This window comes from Bacillus rossius, chromosome 5, assembly GCF_032445375.1.
Source record: "Bacillus rossius redtenbacheri isolate Brsri chromosome 5, Brsri_v3, whole genome shotgun sequence".
Classification (NCBI taxonomy): domain Eukaryota; kingdom Metazoa; phylum Arthropoda; class Insecta; order Phasmatodea; family Bacillidae; genus Bacillus; species Bacillus rossius.
Window position 1 is genome coordinate 21,091,312 of NC_086333.1, and position 23,394 is coordinate 21,114,705.

General features: G+C 40.3%; 1 protein-coding gene across 1 annotated transcript in view; it reads right to left on the bottom strand.

The window, feature by feature from the left end:
- Positions 1-4,975: 4,975 nt before the first annotated feature.
- LOC134531629 (glucose dehydrogenase [FAD, quinone]-like) overlaps positions 4,976-23,394 on the bottom strand; it is a 55,980-nt gene continuing 37,561 nt past the window's right edge. Inside the window, exon 2 of the mRNA XM_063367387.1 lies at positions 4,976-22,455. Within this exon, the coding sequence (XP_063223457.1) occupies positions 20,680-22,455 (1,776 nt within the window). The 3' untranslated portion in view covers positions 4,976-20,679. The remainder of the gene's footprint in view (positions 22,456-23,394) is intronic.

A 23,394-nucleotide genomic window follows, 5' to 3' on the forward strand; every position in this document is an offset into this window, starting at 1 on the left:
TGTTTGAACATAGAGCCGCGTCTTTATTAGCTGAGCTTTATTAGCTGCGCCTTTTTCCTTTTGTATACACAGCAATTGGTCTGTGTTCGGGATTTGCGGATTTCTTCGGGTGCGTTTTCATTAGATTTTTTTTTTAGTGTGAGGTTGTACTTGGACTTACCGTTTTTCGGTGTCTGTCTTTGACGGTCCTTGTGCTACACATGTCCGGTGTTTCTATTGTAATTTCGGGTATAGTACCTCCTTACGTTCTTAAATTTGCTAGGGGCTGTTAGGCTCATCTTACTTTAGTAGGAGATGCATTCTGTTTTATTCGTGTTGTGTATTAAGAGTTCTTAATTACAGATATTTATACGGGTAAATTTATATTTGTTCATGATAATTTACTTAGCTACCAAACACTTGAATGGCGTACATAAGTATGCGTTTAAGGCATGTACTGTTTGTACAAGTGCGTTGATTTGTATATGCGCTCTAACTTATCGTATTACTAACGTTATTAAGGCTACGGTCTAGAGGAAGTAAGTCAGATTTTGCAGCCATATATGTGTGTTGCATTTGTAATTCGTATGTGACTGTGCGCCCGTAATTGTAGGGCAATTCATATAGACATGGGCGTTAACATAAATTTGTTTTATATGAATGTATCAATTTCCACTATATAAATATCTTATACATTTGTTATTTGTGATGATATTGTTCTGAATTGTTTTAAAATAAAATATATATTTTGGTACCTCTTGTATTAAGTCTGTTCGTTAGGGTCAGCCCCATTACGTCTTTAACTCACACTTACAGTGCTTGCCGAACTAGTGTTTCACTTGTTAAGTGTATAAGGGTGATATGTCCGCTTAGTGGTTGTAGCCGACCTGGTGTGTCCGAATCGGTTACAACATCATAACACACCATCCACTCCGCCGCGTAGTGTAGGGCTCGCAGTGCGGCGAACGTCAGTGAAGTGCTCAGCGTGTGAAGCGAGGCGTTGATGCACATAGCGGTCTCGGAGAAGGGGGGGCATTTGACGCCGACCGCCAATGCTCCTCTGTCGCATAGACCGCTATGCCTCATCAACGTCTCGCAAAAGCGTGTGCACCGAACGCGCCCGTGCGCGCAGCAAAGTGCAGTTCGTGCGACGTGGCGAACACCATACAACGAGTGCTACACCAGCGCAAGGATCCGGCCGGGTGTGGCATATCCTTCCGCCGCACTACAACAAATTGTTATAACTATGTTTTTCCACAGGATTTTATTAAACACTATTTTTTATTAATTAATAATTAAGTCTTTGCAAAATCATGTTTCAATGTGCGATTTGTCCCGAACCTGGCCGGTTCAGTTTCCCGCGAAATTCACACGTTTCCGCAGGAGGGCTGGCGGGGGAGGGGGGTCGTGCGCGGCGACACTGTCAGTGTCCTTCGAGAGCTCAACCAGGCCGGCAGCCTGCGCGCAACGCGGAACCTTCAACCTTTGCATTCACCGACATGTAGTTTTCCATAGTGTAATTTCTTTTCAACCTTTTGTACAGTTCTGCGGTCGGCCTAAATTTACCATGAGGTACTTAACTTAATTCAATCAGTGCTCCGAGATGAGTGTTCCACGTCATACGTAAGTACTGTGGGGAGAGTATGTGGTTTTACGTCGGCGCTTCACGCCCAACCTAGCCTACAGGCTACTTAGTTTTGGCCCGCACGGGGCAGCCAGCAGGCGACACGTGCCATCAAACTTAATAACGATTCAGTCCCTGGGACACCCCTAGACACCACGTAGAGTCGCCGGAGACACGGGCCTACGTGCTGCTAGCCCAGTTTATCAAGTGTAATATGTTAGTGGAATAGTTGTTCGCCTAAGTGTAATTCGTCATGTCAGGACTTATGTATCACCGTCGTACGGCAGTGCGCCACCAAACTTAATAACGATTCAGTCCCTGGGACACACCTAGACACCACGTAGAGTCGCCGGAGACACGGGCCTACGTGTTGCTAGCCCAGTTTATCCAGAGCTAGGTATTAGTGTAGTGTATTGTGCTTCAAAATATCGTGTGCCATGTCAGAGTGTCTTTTGTAACTTTCGCGTCACGTATACGAGTCTGCCCCTCACGCGCATAAGATTCGTGAGCCGCCACTGAGGAAGTGAGCTGCGCGTGTGACTAGTCGCGTCGGGCAAACCGTTACGGCCAGAACGGGCAGCACCATGTATTGGGCTGTGCTGTATTAAATTCACCCACTATCTGAAGAAGTTTTGTGTTATTATTCAGGCGTCCCGAGTGGCCTCAACAGCTCGGGGAGCCCTACTGCGTTGACCCCTACCTCTAGCCACAAGTCCGAACCTTCCCTGAGAACACGAACCTAACAAAATCGCGTCTAAATAATCAGAGGTAGCGGGGACGGCGTCAGTATATTAATTCTTTACCTTAATCATAATTATTTTTGTAATCTTCGTGCTTTGCACTGTACAGCATTTCATTATATTCATGCTCAGCAATCAACATTTTTGTCATTTCCAGACTCCAAATGTACTTATTTGAGGGCATTTTTAAAATTTACTAGGCCTACCATGAATCGATGTAAACAATCAAATTCTTTTATAAAATGTAATGCCAACCTATTACATTTTATAAAATAAATTTTATAGAAGATATAATTTATAAAATATGACCTATTACACTATAAAGAATCTTGGTCAAAGAAGTTTGACGTCGTCCGGCCGGAGGCCGATTCAAGCCCGACTTGCAACCGCCCGCCAGTAAACCCACCTCTTTCTGGAACAGACCCTTGTCTGAAAGACATTGTACATGTCTCTGACCTGGTGCTTCTACGGAATGTTAGTTCAGCCAGCACCCATAGATGGCAACTATAATTTATACACATACAGACTAAACAATGATGTGTCTTGGCCTCTATTAAACTGTGGCACCAATTAGCATTCATGTGTAATATAGTAATGTTGTAAAGTATTTGTTAAATTAGGGAAGTGTGCCGAGATCGTATGGGTAACTGTATTTTGCCACTGTATGCCACTGACAATTGTACCAGGCTGGGGGATATATTACTCCAGCAATGTTGACCTGGCGAGATCCCTACCCCAGAAAATTCTGGGGAAATACAGCAGTAATATTGGATGTGTGTGTGTGTGTGTGTGTGTGTGTGTGTGTGTGTGTGTGTGTGTGTGTGTGTGTGTGTGTGTGTGTGTGTGTGTGTGTGTGTGTGTGTGTGTGTGTGTGTGTGTGTGTGTGTGTGTGTGTGTGTGTGTGTGTGTGTGTGTGTGTGTGTGTGTGTGTGTGTGTGTGTGTGTGTGTGTGTGTGTGTGTGTGTGTGTGTGTGTGTGTGTGTGTGTGTGTGTGTGTGTGTGTGTGTGTGTGTGTGTGTGTGTGTGTGTGTGTGTGTGTGTGTGTGTGTGTGTGTGTGTGTGTGTGTGTGTGTGTGTGTGTGTGTGTGTGTGTGTGTGTGTGTGTGTGTGTGTGTGTGTGTGTGTGTGTGTGTGTGTGTGTGTGTGTGTGTGTGTGTGTGTGTGTGTGTGTGTGTGTGTGTGTGTGTGTGTGTGTGTGTGTCTCTCTCTCTCTCTCTCTCTCTCTCTCTCTCTCTCTCTCTCTCTCTCTCTCTCTCCGGAGCAGCCTTCGGGATTATGCGCTGGAATCCTTTGCTGGAGTGGCCTTCGGGATTGCGCTCTAGACTCCTTCCCCCCCTTGGAGCGGCTTTTCGGGGATTTCGCTCTAGGCTCCTGTTCTCCCCACCCTCCCCTCTATCTTCGCTCATGCCCAGCAAGAGGGCAGGCAGACGACATTCCAGGCAGGGCAATCATTAGCTGGACAAGAAGGAACTCTTCGGTAGCACCTGAACCTGCTACACCTCGGGGGTTTTCAACCCTGGGACACGTCAGTACTGGATAACTAGCTCTACGAAAACCCCAATCTTAAATTCAATTACAGCCGAAGGCCTAGTGGGCCACTACGGGGCAGAAAGTAACCACGCCCTAAACCATTGGTTAGCGACTGTGCTAGCCTGGCGCCCACCAGAACATACCCACACACCACCACTTCCCACTAGGCCCCGCCCAGGTCTCGAAGCCAAGACCGCGGGTGACGGCAAGTTTTTAAAAATATGTTTTATAAAATATTTTACAGTGGAATGCCGGCCATAAACAGGTTAAGGCAGACTACCATTACTCTCTTCAGTCACACAGGCTGCTATACCACATCGGTGCCTTACCAGGTCGGGTGCGACAAAAGAACCTGTGCGTGTAGTAGGGTGAAAGCATGTGAAGTCTCAAATGTCCCGTGCCATCAACGTATCTATAGCCACCCACATGTCTGTCGACCGCACCATCAATCTTAGTATTCTTCCACTGACCTATAACATGTATATAATATGTCAACCATTCATAATATGTATTTATTCACTCTTAATTGGTACCTATTAATTAAAACACTGTTGTTCATCGTGCGACCATACTAAACTATTGACCTGATTCGCTCCCCGCACAATGTACACAACACGCGCAAAAGCGACCACGTACGGCACGACACCGCGGGGAGCCAGCTCAGTCACCTTTGGCCGGGTTCCGAGGTCGATTGACTCCTCAAACCATGGAGCCCACATCTTCGCGCCAAATTGAGTTCACTATAATAGAGTAAGTTATATTAAATGGGTTTTAATATGCATTGTGGTCGACCTTGCCATCGTCCGGGTTCTCGTGTTCGAGATCCGGCGTGGTTCCTAGCGGGAAGGCTGGTTTTTTAATAAAAGTGTATCCGGGAGGGCGCCAGGCTAGCTCTGTGTCTAACCAAGAGTTGGGTCGTTGGGTGTGAATGCCCCTGCATGGCCCCCTAGGACTGTCGGCAGTGGTCGTGGCTATTGACACGTTACGGGCCCTGCACAGCATAACACGCTGGTTCCTGACTGGGCTAGGAAAGTTCACACAATAACATACACGGATTCGGTTTTGCACTGTCGTACACACGTTGCGCACGGAGTGTGCTGGGTGGATGTTTAATGGAATCGAACAGTTACACTTGCAGTTTACAGTTACATAATGCACATTGAATTTCCCTACACAATTTTTGTAATAGGTGGGGGACTATTAGGTTTGGAGGGAGACCAGAGATAGGACTGCGGATTACGTGATTGGAGCAGTTGGGTAATCAAGGTAAAAGGTTTCAGGTACACAGACATTTTATTCAAATTCAATATTAATTCAAAATTAATATAACGTCAACATGTCTGACAATGTTGAATACAAAAAGCATGAACAACTTCAATATTAATTCATAATTACTATTCAGATACAGTTACGTTTAACTAATTCAAAGTTAAATACAAAAAGCAAGAACAAATTCAATATTAATACACAATAAATATAACGTTAACATTTCTGACAAAACGAGTTAGTTGATAATTATAATTTGCATGGGTAAGCCGGCTACACAGTGAACGATCCAATCAACGATCGTCAAAAAGGGACATAATTTCCATGTATGAAGTTATATTACAAAAAAATTACATTTACGAAATTACTGCAAAGTGCAGGTACACAGAAGAAAGAAGTTTCATTATTCTTTAAAAAGCATTAACAAACAAATACATGCGACGACATCTCAGGGGGAGACAGTTACAAACAGAAAAACGCAAATTAAGTTAAATTTAAATTTAAGGCAGAAATCCAAACAATTTTTGATGGTGGCGGCCGAAAAGGAATTTAGACAGAACAAATTTAAACATAACTGATTCTACATTAGGGTGAGGGCCACCGCCTCACTGACGACTCGATTCAACTTACATTTCTCCCCTGAGGTCGCACACGCACGAAGACTAAGTCGAAGCTCTCGGACTACATGCTAGTGAAATTAACAACGGGTCAGCTACTGCTGACAACAAAGCCTCACAAAGGCTACCAATAGAAGAAGACCCTCATCATGTCTGCAGCAGATTTTATAAACTCGCGCCGCAGCGCGCGCCAGCGCATATTGAAAGGGTGGGAGAAACGAGTACAAATTGAACAAACATTAGGAGGGGGGGAAAAGGAGGGAGAAGGATGAGGGGAGCGAAGTGCCGGAGGCCCGCGATGACGCGCGCATTTCAAATCGCTACAATTTTACTAAATTGACACTGGGCACTCTGATGCGCCGTCACTAATCTTAAATCCTCACGCCAGTCGAGGTTGAGGGGGAGGTCGATTGGAGGCGGCCAATCCCGAAAATTGCAAAACGGCGATACCGGGTCCACCTGTGTGGACCACGGTTCGCTATTAAATTTATTAAAAGTCTTTACATCGTTGTTGCCGGCGTCTGTGCACTCGACGATTATCCAAAAGTCATTGGTAGCGGGGGTCGGCCCGTGCTGTATGCTGCACTGCCCCGCGTAATGCTTTGTGTGGGGATTTTATGTTTAAGTGGCCTGGTTAGGCCCTACACCGTAAAAAGGACCGGGTGCGCACGGGTAGTTTAAGTACGAAAAGGATTTTTAGAATGACTATAATTACCAGTAATGAATTTCAGTGGAGACAAAAGATGAGGACTCCCCGTGGTACGCACGTCCGCTCCGGTCCGCGAGTCGCTCGGTACTGGCGTCTGGCCTTGGCGCGAGGGGAGGCCTCAGCGTTCTCTCGCACCAAGGTTTCTAAAGTTCTGTTATTCGGAAATTATTAAATTAACAAGAGATTGAAAGTGGCTCTAATTTCATACATTAAAATATAGATTAACCTAATTTGCGATACTCTCTAAGAATTAGATTTAACAAGTTTACATTAATTAAGTTTGAATAATACGAGTCATACTGGAGACTGTTCGTCATTTGTTAACTGCTCCAGTGGCGAGTTATACACAAAAAATGGGGAGGTCATAATTACGTTACACAATACTCTAATTTATTTAGGCTGAAGACCGCAAGGGGAGCACTCAGAAATTTATTAACTTAAATTCACACGTGAGTGACCCGGGCACTCCTACGTCGCACTTCCCTTGGACGGGGTTTTTAATAAAAAGTGACGTTACCATTAAATTGTGTTTGATTTATAATGAACTGGAGTCGAGGTGGCTGGTTAATTAGGGCATGGTATTTGATTCTACCTGTTGTTACGGTGTTCGCCTGACTCAGGTGGGCCATGGCTAGGGGTGCGTTCCATTAGCGAGGTCGAATACTGGCGGTTGCAGGTCGGGCTTTGGGGTGGCCTTCGGTCGGACGATGTCAACCTCACCCGACTTGGTCAGACACTGCCAGTCATTTCTCTAATTATTTTTGGCTCTTTCACAAGCAGTTTTGCTTTCTACGTAAATTTTGTACTTTTCAAGTGTGCTACGTGTGTAGATCTGCATTCACCATATTCAGTTAGCCTCGAGGCTGTTTGCTGTTTCGCCCACACAGGGCTGCCTAAGGGCTTCAAGTGTAAAACATTTTTGTAAGGACATTTCATTAACTGGATCTCTGCAGTAAGCTGTGTAGCATCTATGGCATTCACGGGTCTACGAAGTATCCTTACCATCTCTTTTTAGGGGACTGGACTTTCCCTGCTTAGTAAGAACATCAATGTGCAAGTGCAAGCATCCGCCATCCTGCATGATCTTGTTAGTGATCTAGTACTGTTGTGTAACCATTTTGTGCCGTGCTATCCGAGGGCAGACTGTCTAGCAATGTCCGTACGTTTCGGTGCGCGCCGGTCGGGAGTCATAGTCAACAATGTCAATCTCTCTGTTGTCTATAGTGTTCTGTTAGCAATCAACAATTTTTTCACAATGAGCTCACACTCCACCGAGAGCACTTACTATCAATGTCCATTTTTCGGCATCCACGAGTCAGTTACATCATGCCCGTTGTAAATATATTTGGTAACTTTGTAGTTTATTGTAAGTGTTAATTGTACTACATCAATGTTTTCTTCATTGGACAGTCCGAATTGAAAAATTCCTCCCCATAGCATCAGCTGCTTGTTTCCAGTCTTGGAAAATGTCTGCAAGCAGTTATTATCGTGTTGTGAATTGTACCACAAGCAAGTGGATACTGGTGTGCAAAGCCAAATAAATCGTTAAATTTAAAGCGAAACTGGCCAGGCCTATAACAGCACCGTGTAGAGAGTATGAGTCATCAATAAATCGTCACATCACTGTATTTGTGAGTACTATTACATAAACAATGGCAACACGAATGACCCGAACAGTTCGGGGAGCAAACTGCAAACTGTGCTGCAAATTATCATTTTTTGGCACAAAATGTAAATTTGAATTTTTAAATTATTATTTTAGTTTTAATTTTGTAACTAAAACTTAAACTTTTTCCGCTCACTGCACACTCCCACTTAATCTTTGTCAGGCTAGTTCCCCAATTCGTTACCAGCACCATATGTGATTTTTGCCAACCCTATGCGAGGGCAGCATTCAAGTTCTTCTTATCCTCGCTTCGGCGTACGTCTGGTCACTGAAACATGGCCTGTCGCCATGCTCAGGACTGCTTGTGACTGCAGCTTCACAGAGTAGCTAGTTTCTCAGAGCTCTCCTGAGGTTAGCACCCTTAAGCCATGCTCACGAGTCGTTTTACCAAACCCACAGTCACATCTCCTGTCTCATTAGAGCTCTGTTCCCACTGCCACAGCAAATTTCCACCCCCTTTTACATCTTTTCCACAAATCACCACTCAGAGCATTGACCAGTTCTTAACCCTGGCCAGCGACGGCCTATCTCAAGGTCGGCACACGAGTGTTCGAACGTACCGCTCCTGACCTCTAGTGGCGAAATTATCAACTACTCCAAGTAGTTGTCAAGCTCAGCCTGCCCCCTGGCGACTCAAGCAACAAACATCTTCCTGTTGTTCTTTCTGGAGGCACGAGAGAGCTCCACCAGTATCCTCCATAAGCACATCAGGTCACTGAAACACCGTATGTCGTCGTGGTCAGGACTGTTTGTGGCTGCAGCTTCACAGGGCAGCCAGTTTCTCAGAGCTTACCTGAGGTGAGCACTTACTGTCATAACTGTTCTGCGATTTCAGGGCTCCCGAGCACATGTAGGTGGTCCGGGTAAGATATTTCTCAAAGGCCAGCATTCCCCCCTACCCTTTTTTCCACGAATCACCACCCAGAACATTGACCAGTGTTTAACCCCGGCCAGCGATGGCCTATCTCAAGGTCTGGACACGAGTGTTCGAATGTACTACCTCTGGCATCTTGTGGCGAAATTAGAAACTACTCCGAGCGATTGTAAAGCTCAGCCTGCCCCTTGGCGACTTACGCAACAATCATCTGACTGTCGTTTCTTCCCGACCTAGAAGAGCACTCCACTAGTCTCCTCCATAAGCACCATGCTTTTGAAGTAGTCTCGTGCGATATGCACGAGTCGATTTCATCTCGGTTTCGGCCACTTCCAAGTAGATCGCGCTGCGATCGGGCACTAACACCTACATAGAGATATCGAAGTCAGTTTTTCTCGATCCCTCACTCGGAAGTCTTCGGAACCATTCGGACCTGAAGCCGAAGTATCCCTCCTTCCTTTCTAAATCAAACACCTGTTTTAATTAAGCATCACACCGACCCCCAGGGACTTCTTGGTGCGATGTCAGACTGACTACTTCGTTTCTTGGCTAGAACTCCGCAAGATTCACCATCGACATGCCCTCTAGTATGTAGTCTTCTCATCAAGTGTTGTTTTCCCTATGTTTTTAGATAGTACTTAGTCTGTGTTTCAATGTAAAAATTTTAATATTTTGTTAAATTTTTATTAAATTTAAATTAGGAGTGCTTCCTCATCCACTGCGCTTGTGTCGGTCAGGATCTCGTGCACAATCCGGTGGGACCCCTCCCGAGCGCAAGGACAACACCCCGGTTTTGGTGAGTTTTCAACAACCTATTTCTCTTCCCCAACGATACCCGTTTTTGTGGGCATTTTTGCCCGTTTGACGACTGGCTGTCATCGTTTTGATTTGGCTTGTTCACAGACAGGGTTCAAGAATTGGTATCACAGAACCGGTATCCAAGAATCATAACCAAGAATTGGTATCCCAGAGCCCGCACCAAAATTGCAGCCAAATGCTCTTCCTCATCTTCAGTTACCAGAAACTACTGAGGCGCCACCTGGCAGCCCGCCTACAGTAGCATTTTTCACTTCCGACCAGCAAGTTCCAACTATACGACCCCCAATTCCCCACGACTTCTACAGTGTGCCAGTGGTAAGCCATTTATAAGTGCCAGCTAATTGTACCATATATGTGATAACTAAAGTGGTCATCGCAGGCCTTTAACTATGCTATGTGCTAATAATTATTACTCTGGGATTGTTAATTGTTATTTATAATTATGGTGTAAGGCACCTCTTAATAATTCGGCATGGGCTGGCCCTATTATAAATTTATTTCTTATAAAGGTATCAACTATATTATAAATTTTAACTTCTTATTGGGGCTTTCAAGATAATACTTTATTTACTATTGTTCAAACAATTATAATAGAAAAATTAATAGAGGCACAATTATAAACGAACCTGCATTTGTTGTAATTTATTGTTTTGAAATAAAGATTCACAGTCTCCCAAAATTTTTCCAGGGAGACATTTACGTTACACTAATGTACAGAGAATGTGTAACAAAGTCAAATCTGTAATCAGGACTGAAGTTTCAATGGTTTTGAACCTCTTGGCCTGTAGTAAATGTTAAACATTTTTCAGGCATTATTGTTCCTATAATAAGCATAAAACATGCTTGGTTTGTTGGTCTGTTTGCTTGTAATGGGTTATATCCAAACTTTTTGAAGACTCTTGTATTGTCTGCTTGAAAAAGGCCATTGATTGTTTAAAATATATGACAAGTATCGAAAAAGAAGGCTTTTGGTATCGGATATGCTTGGCCTATACACATTAAATTTGTGCCGCCAACTAGTATTTTGGGCACAATTCTAAATTTGAATTTTTGGAAAATTCTGTCGCCAGTCATTTTATTTTCTTGCTGCAAGAACATAAACTTTTTCCTCCTCCTGTTAACTCCAGTTTAATCTTTGTCAGACCTGTCCCCGCAACATTTCCCAGCCCTAGATCTGATTTTGCCAAGCCTTTTGCGAGTCAGTCTGTGTATCATTTTATTCCTTCCTTGGAGCACGAACGTCGCCTGTAATTCGCCTCCGAGCCGTGACAAGAAGTGCTATGTCCTGTAAGCTATCAGAGTAGGCTGTTTCTAAGACCTCACCTGACGTGAGCACTCCGTGGCATGATCTCGAGTCATTTTCACCAACGTCCAGTCACGCCTCCGGGCTCAGTAGAGCCTCGTTCCTTATATTATCGCTGTTTTCACCCCCCTTCCCTTCACCAATCTTCCCCGACCATCATCGTGGTTAGAAGGCATTTTTGCCTATTTTTCCAACTGTCTGTGAACCAGTCCTGAACATGTGTGTTTCGGATCTGTTCACAGACAGGGTCTAAGGGCCGGATGAGATTCCAAGGACCAGATGAGGGTCCAAGGGCCGGATGACTTAGGCCCTCTGACGACCAGTTAGCCATTTCACTTCGCACAGCAATCGTCAAACTGCCAGTTTTTCATTATTTTTTTTTAATATCTTCGGAATAGCATTGAATCACGACATTGAACATATCGGGAAATGTTTTAAATCAATGTAAATGTAATTTCATTATATACATGTCAATCAATTTATCTAATTTTATCTTACTATAAAAGTAATCAAAAGTTAAATAAACGTATAGGTACTTCTATCTAGACGAGATAATTATTTTCCTTTTGAAACTAAAAGATCCACTAATTATACCAGTCATCAAGAGAGAGAGAGTGAAGTGTGACAAAATAATAACAGAATTTAGGTTTACTCTGTTATGACTGAGGAGTGTAACACATTGTACATGAACTTATTGAGGAATTTCAAGTATCATCGAGGAAGGCCTCATGGTTCGGAGACGTTTGGCCCATATCCCTAAAACTAAATGTGACTGGTTGAAAGTAATGCAAAGAATCGAAAAAGAAGGCCTCGTGGTTTGGAGATGGTTGGCCTGTATGCCTGACATTGAAAATGACTTTGGTTAAAAAATGTCAAGTGTCTAAAACGAGGGACTCTTGGTTCGTAAATGCTAGCTCTATATGTTTCTCATTGGCTTTTAATTGGACGTATTGGATACTTAGTGTTAACAACGATGGTCTCATGGATTAAAGATGCTCGACCAATATGCTTGTATTTGGTGGTCTAGTAGTCGTAATGTGCACCGAATATGGCCTCAATGAATAGGAAATAGTGGTAGGATGTAACATTATTATTCAGGCGGGCATCTTGTATTTAGCCCATTATCTTAATAATTAAAATTAATAAACTCTTTGAAAGATAATGGGAAAAATTAAAGACGGTAAATATTTTTAAGCTAAAATATTTTTTTTTATCGAGCAAAGATTGAACCGAAGATGTAAATTGATCTTAACAATCAATATTGTATAGGTAAAGATGTTATGAAATTTGGAATTTTCCCGAATTTTTTTGTTGAATTATTACAGATTTTCATTATGGCGACCAAAATGACAGTCAAAATGGCGGATGTTAAGACATATGATGGTCTAGTGATTGACACTACAGCACTCTAGAGAGAGAAATAAACAAATATGGAGGCAGCGAACTGTAGTAGATGAAACAAGATGTCAGATCCAATATGGCTACCATGACTTCATACTAGTTGGTGTAATATAGTCCTTGGCATTAGTAGTGGGAGTTCAGTCTGCTGGTAGCCTCCATGGAGGAAAGCCACATCATAAATTTTGCCCTCTCCATTTTCAAACAAAATGCTTAAATGTCCATGATGTAAGTGCCATTTTAATAAAATTTTATCAAAATTGTAATTATGTTTTTTAGAAATTTTTAAATTTTTCAGATTTTTGGGATATTTATTATGTGTTTACATTAAAGCACACAAAATATCATAATTCAAAATGGCGGATATATCGTCATTAAAAATGGCAGAATCCCAAATTAAAGAAAGTTCTAAAAACAAATGGTAAAATCCAAGATAACAGAATACAAGATGGTGGAATGTTCTGGAAAGTAAAATGGTGGAAAACAAGATGGCAGAATGTTCTCTAAAACAAATTGGCTAATGTGACATCATAATCTAAGATAGCAACCATCGACAACAACACATCGAACCTACTCCTGCCACAGGTAATCATTTATATACTATCTTCCACATCAAGGAAGTGGATTAAAAACAAAACATTACAGGAATTATTCCATTTCGTAGAATATGAAATGATTATTCTACCAACGTTATCGCAGATATCAATAACAATTTGTATTTGAAAGCTGGCGAATGTATTAAAAAGACACTGATAGATTGAAGTTCCACCTCCATGGGATTTGAAATATATTCCCTTCAAATTCTAGTTGCCTCTGCGAATTTGAGAATAATGTAGGAGCACTAGAAGCTAACAAGATCGAAGACCAAAGCTATGAAAAGGTCACATTAAAAAAAAATTGAAATGATACTGATCATGTTTTGGGGTGATTAGTAATGTCACGATCATTATAACAATGAGGCCATTCATAGCGATAATGTAGATCATAGAGAATTTTAAAATAATAAACATTTAAGGAAGATGATAGCAGCAGAAGATATTGCTTACAGATATTTGAAAGTTTCGAAGATTTAGCTAACATAAAAAAAGGCCTATATTTTGTGACTATGTGTATTGGTCACGAAATGTTTCGTGTTCATTTTATACATTAAAAACATTTAAGGACACGATAGAAACATAACCTTACACGTTTAACATGTAGAATCACTACAATGGATAGATAGGCTACTGCTGTTTACTGTTTAATACAGTAACCTTCAAGCAAAACCATGAGGGTCCCTTCCAAAACAGCGTCAAACTAGGGGGTACCAATCGAGATCTTAGCAAGAAGAAGAATACTACCCGAAGACCCGCCTATGCATTGATTGTTTGAATTACAGTGAAGAGTCTTCTAGAACATTCTGTAACCATCCCAGACTTTCTATTTCATCCTATAGAGTTTGAGAGGCAATTCGAGGGAGACAGGAACAATTTGAGGGAATAAATTCTTTGGATTTTGGGCAGTTCAGGATAAAGAAGCAGGACCTTCGAGACGATTCCACCATAAATAAATAATATCAGAGAGAGACGAGAGTATGTAGGTTTTTTGAGAACTAAGTACAATTATTGTGTTAGTTATCTTTATTAATAAGCAGTTTTTATGTCAATTTTGACATGTTTGCTGTTGTACAAGGTTACTTGTAAATTTCTGACACCTTTTTCGTTGGTATTTTGTGTGTGATACACATGGTGCTAATAATACTCAGTACTAGTTTGCACTTTCTGCACATTCTCTATGCTGTTTACTTGGGAGGCCATATTTGTTTCAGAGTAACTTACTTAACTCTGTAACTAACTTATTAAGTTCACTAAAATCTCCAAAGCCTTGAAATTATTTATACCTAATTGTATATTTCGTTATTGTTCAGATATTTAAGTGCTGATCGCTCAAAAAAATTTGTCATGAGTAATTTGAGATATATATTTAACAGTTGAGAATATTTTTCAGATAATTTCGTGTGATTAAAACGGGGTGAATAGGATCAATTTGAAAACTTGTTGGAGTTGTGTGCCTTTATTTTAATCTTGGAGGACATTATGAAATGTTCATTGTAATTTTCTAGGCCTCTATGTTGAGGCACAAGTGGTAAAAGTCACGAAATGACTAATTAATAATTAAATGATAATAAAAAACATGCCTGATCCTATTCACCCTCCAGTCGGGGTGAATAGGATGACATATTTGTTTTGCCTAGTAATCTGTTTTCTGGCATGCATGGGGTGGATAGGATCACTTAGAATGTTTTTAAAAACATTGTAAGTGCAATAATGCATTGATTACAATCATCATTGCTAACAAGGAAAAAAAAATTACAAGAAAGATCATGGAATAAATCAAAATACTAAGTAATTAATTTTTACATGTACCTATAAGTTTTTAGTTAAGTACATATGTATGCACAATATTTTTATTTACATACAATACATTCAAAAGTTAACCTATGTGAACGACTTGCTGTTGACACTGAATTTCATTTGTCCATGTCGAAACTGTTCTGGAGGATCACACCTCCCAAGAACTTGTTCATAAGAAAATTTGCTTACATCTGCAACATCAGGAAAGACATATATGTATCCACTGTTGTCTCTGGTTGCCTAAAACGCAAATCATCCCTTCAAAATAATTTTCTGTGAACACCTCTTCCACTTGTCCAATAAAAAGTTTAAACTTTTGTCTCAAACCAGTGGTTGGAAAACTAACTAGCAACCAGTCACAAACTTTGACAGATCCCTTGGAAACATAGTGAATATTAGAAATGGTTTTCCCAAACTTTGTGACACAATTAATTAGAACTGATGTTTGAATCTGAAATTCCTCTTCTGAAGATGACTCACCACTTTCCGGCATTAAATCATCTTCATTGTCAGAAAAATTGTTTCTCTCCTCCTCTTCCTCCTCCTGCGAATCTGAAAGAGCTTCAACGCTCTTGCCAGCCTCAACATGAAGTTTTGAACGAGAAGGACGTGGTTTCGGCACATCAGAAAATCTCATTTCTTTTAAAAAATTCACAAAACATTCATTCATGGTTTCCTGAGTGGTACCGGTACCGGTAATGCTGGAGCCACTTTCTCCTTCAGCTTGTGAAAGATTGGGAAGTCTTTTCAGGACCTTATTTCTGTCTAATGGGTGGATTCCAGCCATAGCAAAACCTGATTTTACGTTGGTGCTACCAATCAATGTTACTGCATCATGCAGTTTAGCCAAGAGCCTTGGGAAGACATCTTTTGGTATGGATGCTTATCTTTTTCCAGGACCAGCTTTCCATTTTGACAAAATTTATCTCCATGCACCTTTAGGAGGCCTAAAAATGCCACATCTAGTGACTGAGTTAGGTGAGTCGAGTTTTTTTTGGCAAGAACACAAAATAAATGCCATTGTCTTTGCACAATTTAATGACATCTGCAGAGAGGTGCGAAGACAAATTATCTCCCAGTAAAGTTTTTTTCCCTTCACGTTTACTTAGGTAAGGGACAGCAATTTTTCAATCCAATCATCGAAAAATGTTGAGTCGAACCATCCGCTTTTGCTTATGTTAAATCTTGCATTTCTTGGACCACCTCTACGCCATTAGTCATATACATGTGCAGACTTATAAACATCATATTGTGGTAGGATATTTGCATCTGCTGCAGCAGCATACATAATGGATGTGCTAGATTTAGAACTGTTAAGTATGTTGTCTGGATACTTACAGCCTCTTTTAATGATGACTTTCTTTATGCCTGGGTCATCTCGTAAATTCGTTTCATCGAAATTTACAATGTTACATGGTGGTACATCAAGAAGTGTTATTTCAAGATTATCAAAGAATGTATTGATCGCTACATGTGAGACAGCAGCTCTACTTCTCTTGATATTTTGACACAGACGCAAAGAAATCTCTTCCTTATGGCGTTTCATGAATGATTCGGCAAAGTCCTTTCCTGGGAAGTTGTTTTTGAACTTGGTCACTGCAGTCCCTCGCCTGTCCAAATAGGCTTTTACAAGGCATCGCAGGTCAAATGAGTCAAGTGGATAACCCCACCAACATTTCTTCCTCTTCGACAGAAAGGGCTAGCTGTCCCCCCTGATGCTTAAGATTTTTCTTATTGACAGTTTTCCACTCTTTACATCATTCTTTGCTTTAGTAACTTTATACAAGTCTATCTTCTTGTATCTCTTACCTTCTGGTTTAGGACAGTAAACACGTGGCATTTTCTTAGGCGATCCTATTCACCCCACTTTCAAGCACTAAATTCTTTACAAAACGAATCTGCCAGATTTTAACCAATTATTACATTTTTGAATAAAACAAATACTAATTTTATTTCAGACATGTGTGTGACAAGCGTGAAAGCACACCGATATATAAAAATTTATACCGAATTGCTCCACACAGACAAAGTTTATCAGCAAACTTATTAACCTCACTGTACACAGCACGAAAACAAAAATTACTGCTGCCATAGTAACCAATCTTTAACATTAATTTTAACCAAATACTGAATAATAATGTTTTAAAATAAAATGATAGCTCTTAGAACTATGTGCTATTTATTTCTATATTATTTTTCAAAATATAATGTTACCCATATTTGATCCTATTCACCCCTATGGTCCTATTCACCCCGTTTTGCGTAATAACTTCATTGTACCTGAAAAAATAACACCAGTTTGATTAATTATGGAAAGTTTGTTTAATCACAATATTTGTTTGATGTTTTCATTTCTATACATTCAATACAATTTACTTGTTTTGTCTAGTTAATGTTATGCCATATTCTAAAGTTTTCAGCATTTAGGTTATATCCTCTGATTTTCATTTAATATGCAGGTTAGGTCCCATCTGGACAATCAAATGTACCTTGTCATTTGGTAAAAGAGTTATTACTTGCAGCGAGTGTTCGGGACGAAATGAGATCGGCCTCAATTCCATGAACTAAGAATAGCAATGCAGATACATACAATGATTTACGTGCATAACTTCCATGCACGTGTTGAAATCAGTCATATGGATCCTTTAGAACCAGTTGAAAACCATTGTAGATACATAAGCTAATTGAAGCTATTGAAGCAATTGAATCAGTTTAAGTAATTTTAACATTTTTAACAATTGGAAATTTGGAGCATTTGGAACCACTGTAGTCAATTGAAGCAGTTTGAGCCATTGTAGCATTTGGAGCAGTTGGAGCAATTTGAGTTAGTTAAATACAAATTCCAGCCAAATGCAGTTGGAGCAATGGGTGCCGTAGGAGAAATTGGAGGTATTTAAATGTACATGGAGCTTAATGTAGGCAGTTAGATAAGTGGGAGCAGTTTGTTCAAGCTGAATAAATAAAGCTATTGGAGCATTTGGAGTAATTCGAGGTAGTTAAATGCAGTTTGAGCCCAAAGCAATTTGAGCTAGTTGGACCCAAATGTATGCAGTTCGAGCAGGGGTGAAATATAATTGGTCAATCTAAAAATCATAAACAAGAAACTGCCAAAAATGGTTGTTTTGATTCACATATTTTACCAGGAAATTTGCGAGTATAAGACAAGGGGACAGAGGCAGGTGTTTCAGTTGGTCTTTAGCTTTATTATAGCATGAATTAACTCTCTTTAGTACTTATACAGGTACTTAGTTGAGAATCCTCCTTTAAAAGTTTGATTTAAGGTGTAGAGTTATCAGAGTCATCGATGACAGCGATGTCAAAGTCCTCGGAAATCGTTGTGGTGGCAGCTCCAATACTGTCTTCCATTGCAACAGTAGTGGAGACTTCAACAGATGTAGTGTCTTCAGCTGAGGATACATCTGTGTATACAGTAGCTACAATCAACTAATTTTACCTGGTGAATCCATCGGTGATGATAATTAAGGTTCATCGACATCCTTGAAGCATCAGTAGAGGTATTGTGGAAATTACTTTACCAAAGCAGCTAATGCTAGCAGGTATTTAAGAAGTTGATGTTATGTTCGAAAACTTACAAAGAAATCTGTATCAGTGTGTCATATGCAAAAAAAAAAAAAGAAACAAAATCTATTTGGTTGCCAGACTAAGCGGCATTATACAATCTACACGGGACAAGTTACACACAATCAAGTACCTGATTGTATATTATATGCTAACTTTATTATTGTTTGCATTTTATTTTCTAAACCACCGGTATTAGGGAACATGGGAGGTCGGAACTCAGAAGCACCACAGGTCGTTTTCGTTAATTTATCACAATAAATATCTATATTGACATAGAATGAGAACCAAATCAACAACTTAAGGTAAAAATGGGGTTTACCTTCTGAAGCCAGGTCTTTCAGACCAGGGCTGCCTGTAAACAAAAGTTTTGATTACATGAACTAATACAACTATTATTACTGATATATCATAAAAAAAATAATTGGGATCACTTTTGCTTCTTATTAAAAATTTATATAAATGGTAAAACCATTAAAACGTGATGCTTGTAAGCATTAGTGTGGATAACTATACAAAATTAAGTTATTAAAGAGTTCATAAAAACAAAGTTACTTTAATTAAATAAAAAAATTTCTGCATTTCAGTCTCCAATTCATGTACATAAATTACATTTAAAAATACAAATTACAAATCGAGTTTAGTAAACACTGCGGAGTAATAGGGCTCATTTCTAAAAAAAAACCTACTCGCCTTCTGTGGTGCAGTGTCTCCAGGGGAGTTGCATTGTCGGGCCACCTAGGAATGAACACAGGGACTTGCTGACTCATCCGCCACTGTCCACCTCTGCGGATCGGAGCTACACTAGCGATGTCTCCCGATGAGTTATCGGGACATCTTGTCAGTGTTTCCTGAAGCTCGCTGTTCACCAAGGGATGGCACTCGCTCTGCCAGTACTCGGTATGTGTAACTGAATACCATACATCAACCCTTTGTGATCTGGCAATCTTTCTTGTAATCGGGCGTACGGTGGGTCTGGGTTACCACTAATCGCCCAGCGAGTAGTTACTCGTTGGTGGCGGACTCCAAATTATATCACTGATCGTCGTGTTGTTCGTAACTTGGAGGTAGCATTTCAGTCCAATCGCTTTGTAGTCATCCACTCTCCCAGGATATACTGGCGAGTCGTTTAACCCTTCCCCCATACTGCCGTCGTCCGCCATGTTTCTATACGTGCCGAACAACACCCTCTTGAGCTCTTCTGTCGTGGTGTCGGGCTGGTCTTGGCAGACTTCTGGTATGGTCGATCATTGAGACACGCGTTTCCTGATGACTACTGATGGATTGAGTTTCGCGTTGCCTGCTTGGCTGCCTTAATTACTCGTTGGCTGTAATATGGTCTATAAGACCAAGACCATTCCAATACACCTCAGGAAATTGTTGTGCTCACTGAGAAGTTTTGAGGCCTAAGAGAGTGTTAAATAATAAATATAGCAAACTGTGAATCTGTGTGTAGGGAATTAAAAAAAATTATAATGACTATAATAAAAAACAAATCAAAATAGTTCAATCAATATATTTGATACATTTTTTGCTCTATTCAAGGTAATGATTCCATGTTATAACTATTAGAGGCGTGTTTGAAGGTTATAATCTAATTTCGAAAATAAAATTGTGGGATTTATATATTTGTCTGCCTGTTAAGCATTGCCAAATAGTTATTTAATAAGCAATGGGTTATACAACACCATAGCGGAAGTAACATCAATTTGTTGCGATTTATCATCATATAGGTTTGGTTTATAGAGGTGTACTTTAATTTAAGCAGCAAAATTTTCCTGCCTAAATGATTACAGGTCAATAATTTGATTTTAATATACAAATTTCACTTCTTTTTTTAATTAACTATCATTTAAACACAATATGCATCTAAAACTATTACTTTTGTACCTGAATTTACTAACTTTAGATGCGAATTTGTCTTATATAAAAAAATTAACTCACTACCACGAGCCATGGTCATTACTAAACTTGCCACCTGCATTTAAATACTATTTCCTCCAAGTGACAATTGAGTGCCAATGAGGCTTGACATTACCACTCATATTTTTCCTGGTTCAACTGAAGTAAATAACACATAGACAAGTAATATTTTTTGAAGAAAATTAACACTTAGTTTACTCTTTAAATTCCAGCTTGTTATTTCGGGTCGACATGTTTTTACTTCATTTATTGGCAGTAATTAATGATAAGATTTCCATTTTGTCTTAATGATTTTTGCACCTTTTTCGGCGATCATTAAAACAGATGCTTGAGTGTTTCCTGTAATTTGGGTCGGCATAATGGAAGCATCTATCACTCGCAGGTTTGCAGTACCATAAACCTTCAGCTCAGGATCAACAACAGCTTCAGTGTCATGTAAAGGACCCATTTTGCAAGTGCCTACAGGATGATAAATAGTTTGTGTGTATACTCGCAGGACACATTCCCAGTATGATGTTGAATTAAAAACATATTTCTCACATCCAGGCAGTGACTTTGTATTGAGTTCGTAACTAAAATTGGCTAATGCCATCGTAGACGCTAAATGTGTCGCAGTCTGTTGAGCTCTAACCAAAACGTTAACATCCTCTTGCTCAGAAAAGTAGTTGGGATAAATAAGTGGCTTAGCATATGGATCAGAGGATGATAATCTAACAGAACCACGACTTTTTGGGTGCATTAAAATTGTTCTGACTAATATTTCATTGTAGTAACATGATAACATAGGTTGGGGTGCATCTAAAATGGAATTGGAAATAGAGCCATCAAACATATACTGAATTGCTGGAGCAGTGTGGTTTCCAAAACCTATGGACGACGAGTTATCAAAAGCTATCACCTCGGTCAGGCCTATCCCAGCCAATGGACCACGGGAAGTTAAGTAGTATTCCCCAAGATCTGTGAGTCTTCGCGTGCAACGCAGTTGTGAAGTTGTATTAAGCATAAATCTGACACCCGATGTGGAAACATGATCCTGCAGATTAAAGCCTACTCTCAAGTCTTTCAACACTGTTATGCCCAACGACTCGAGGAGATCTCTTGGTCCAATTCCTGATCGCATGAGTACGAGAGGAGAGTTTACTGCTCCCGCGCTGACGATGCACTCCTTCCGAACTCGAGCTGTGAGCACAGTACTCCTGTTCTCCCTGGTGTACTCCACTGCAACTGCCCTGCCTTTGTTGAACACCACTTTTATGACTGTGGCATTGGTCACAATTTTCAAATTTTTACGCGCATTTCTAATGGGCTCGAGAAAGGCAGCATAAGAACTCTGTCGTTTGCCATTGAATGTGAAAGTTTGTGCGCGTGTTGCAGTCCCATCCTGCCTAAAACCATTTATGTCTCCTTCTGCATAGTGTAACTCCTGGAATGCTTGGAGCATTGCCAACACATTAACATCCTCATAGCGCATTCTCTCTACCTTCAGCGGACCTGTCGTGCCATGCAGAGAACTGTCAATGTTCTTATCGTGGTTGTTTTCCCACTTCTTGAAGTACTTGAGGACATCCTTATAGCCCCAACCTGGGTTGCCAAGATCTTCCCAGAGATCGTAGTCAGCCTTGTTGCCCCTCACATAGACCATGTGGTTGATGGTGCTAGAGCCTCCGAGGACTCGCCCTCTGGGCCAGTGGCAGCCTCTCCCTCCACACGAGCGGTTGTCGGGAACCGTGGTGTACCCCCAGTCCAAGGACGAGTTCCACAGCAATTTGGCGAAAGCAGGAACAGATGCAGCAGATGGTTCTTCACCTCCTGCCTCCAGAAGAAGCACTTTCCATTCTGGAACTTCAGACAGACGGCTAGCCAGAACACAGCCGGCAGTTCCTCCACCCACGATGACGAAGTCGTAATATGGTTCAGCTGCTGGTTCAGGTGAGAAATTTATCAAGTAGCTCATGATATTTGTGTAAAACCTCGCACTTTCAGTGAGGCATGCTGTTGTCGTGGTGCTGTTAACGAAGTCAGAAGTTACATCTGCCTGAAAACAGAACATTTTTATGTTAACACAGTTCTTATTACATAATATTTTTGGGATCTAATGAAACTTGTAATAGTAACCGTTCATATAAAGTTGAAGGAAAAAATTAGTATTTGTGAATTTTTTCCCAATAATGTTTTGTTTCTAGGCTATATTGTTACCAAATTTCCCTTTTTTTTGTGGTAAATGCACTATAAATGAGACTGAATAGTTTAGTTTTATCACCAACATCAGTTTATGTGTAGGTTTTATTTTTCGGGGGGGGGGGGGGGGGGGCAGTTTTGCCCCACCTCCTTGCATACGACGCTGATCGTCAAAGCAATTTGCCTTGGTAAATAATCGTTCTGAATATGTTTGTATCTTTTAGAATTTGTCGGATATGAGTTTTAAGTTATATTATGATAATGTACATTTATTTATTACATCACATTTTTTTTAAAAAAAAAATGTTCATTACTTTATTATTGAAAAATGTAGGTTATTAATCAAACTATAAACATTTAAATTTTACTCTATTTTGTGCCTAAACAAAGTATTTCTATAAAATCTTGCTTCCTTGTTTGTGAAAAATTAATATAAAACCATAAATACCTTAGTAACTGTTATATTTTCTAGTAAATTTAAGTTATTGTGTCTATATAAAAGCATTATCTGAAATACTTGGACAACATAAAATAAATTAAATATATGAGATGTTTTTATAAACCAGGCTTGACATGATACATTCAGATAATGTTTTAGTCAGGAATTAGAAAAATTCATCTTGTGAGAAATATTTTTCCACTGAGAGAGCCAGACTCTCTCTGATCTACAGACTAATTTGTGTTAGTCAGGACTAACATTTATTCTGGATTAGTCATATGACGTATTACTAATGTCGGGCTAAAGCCATCGGACTTTATGAACTTTTCTTCATAAGTAACACCACGATGGCTGTTC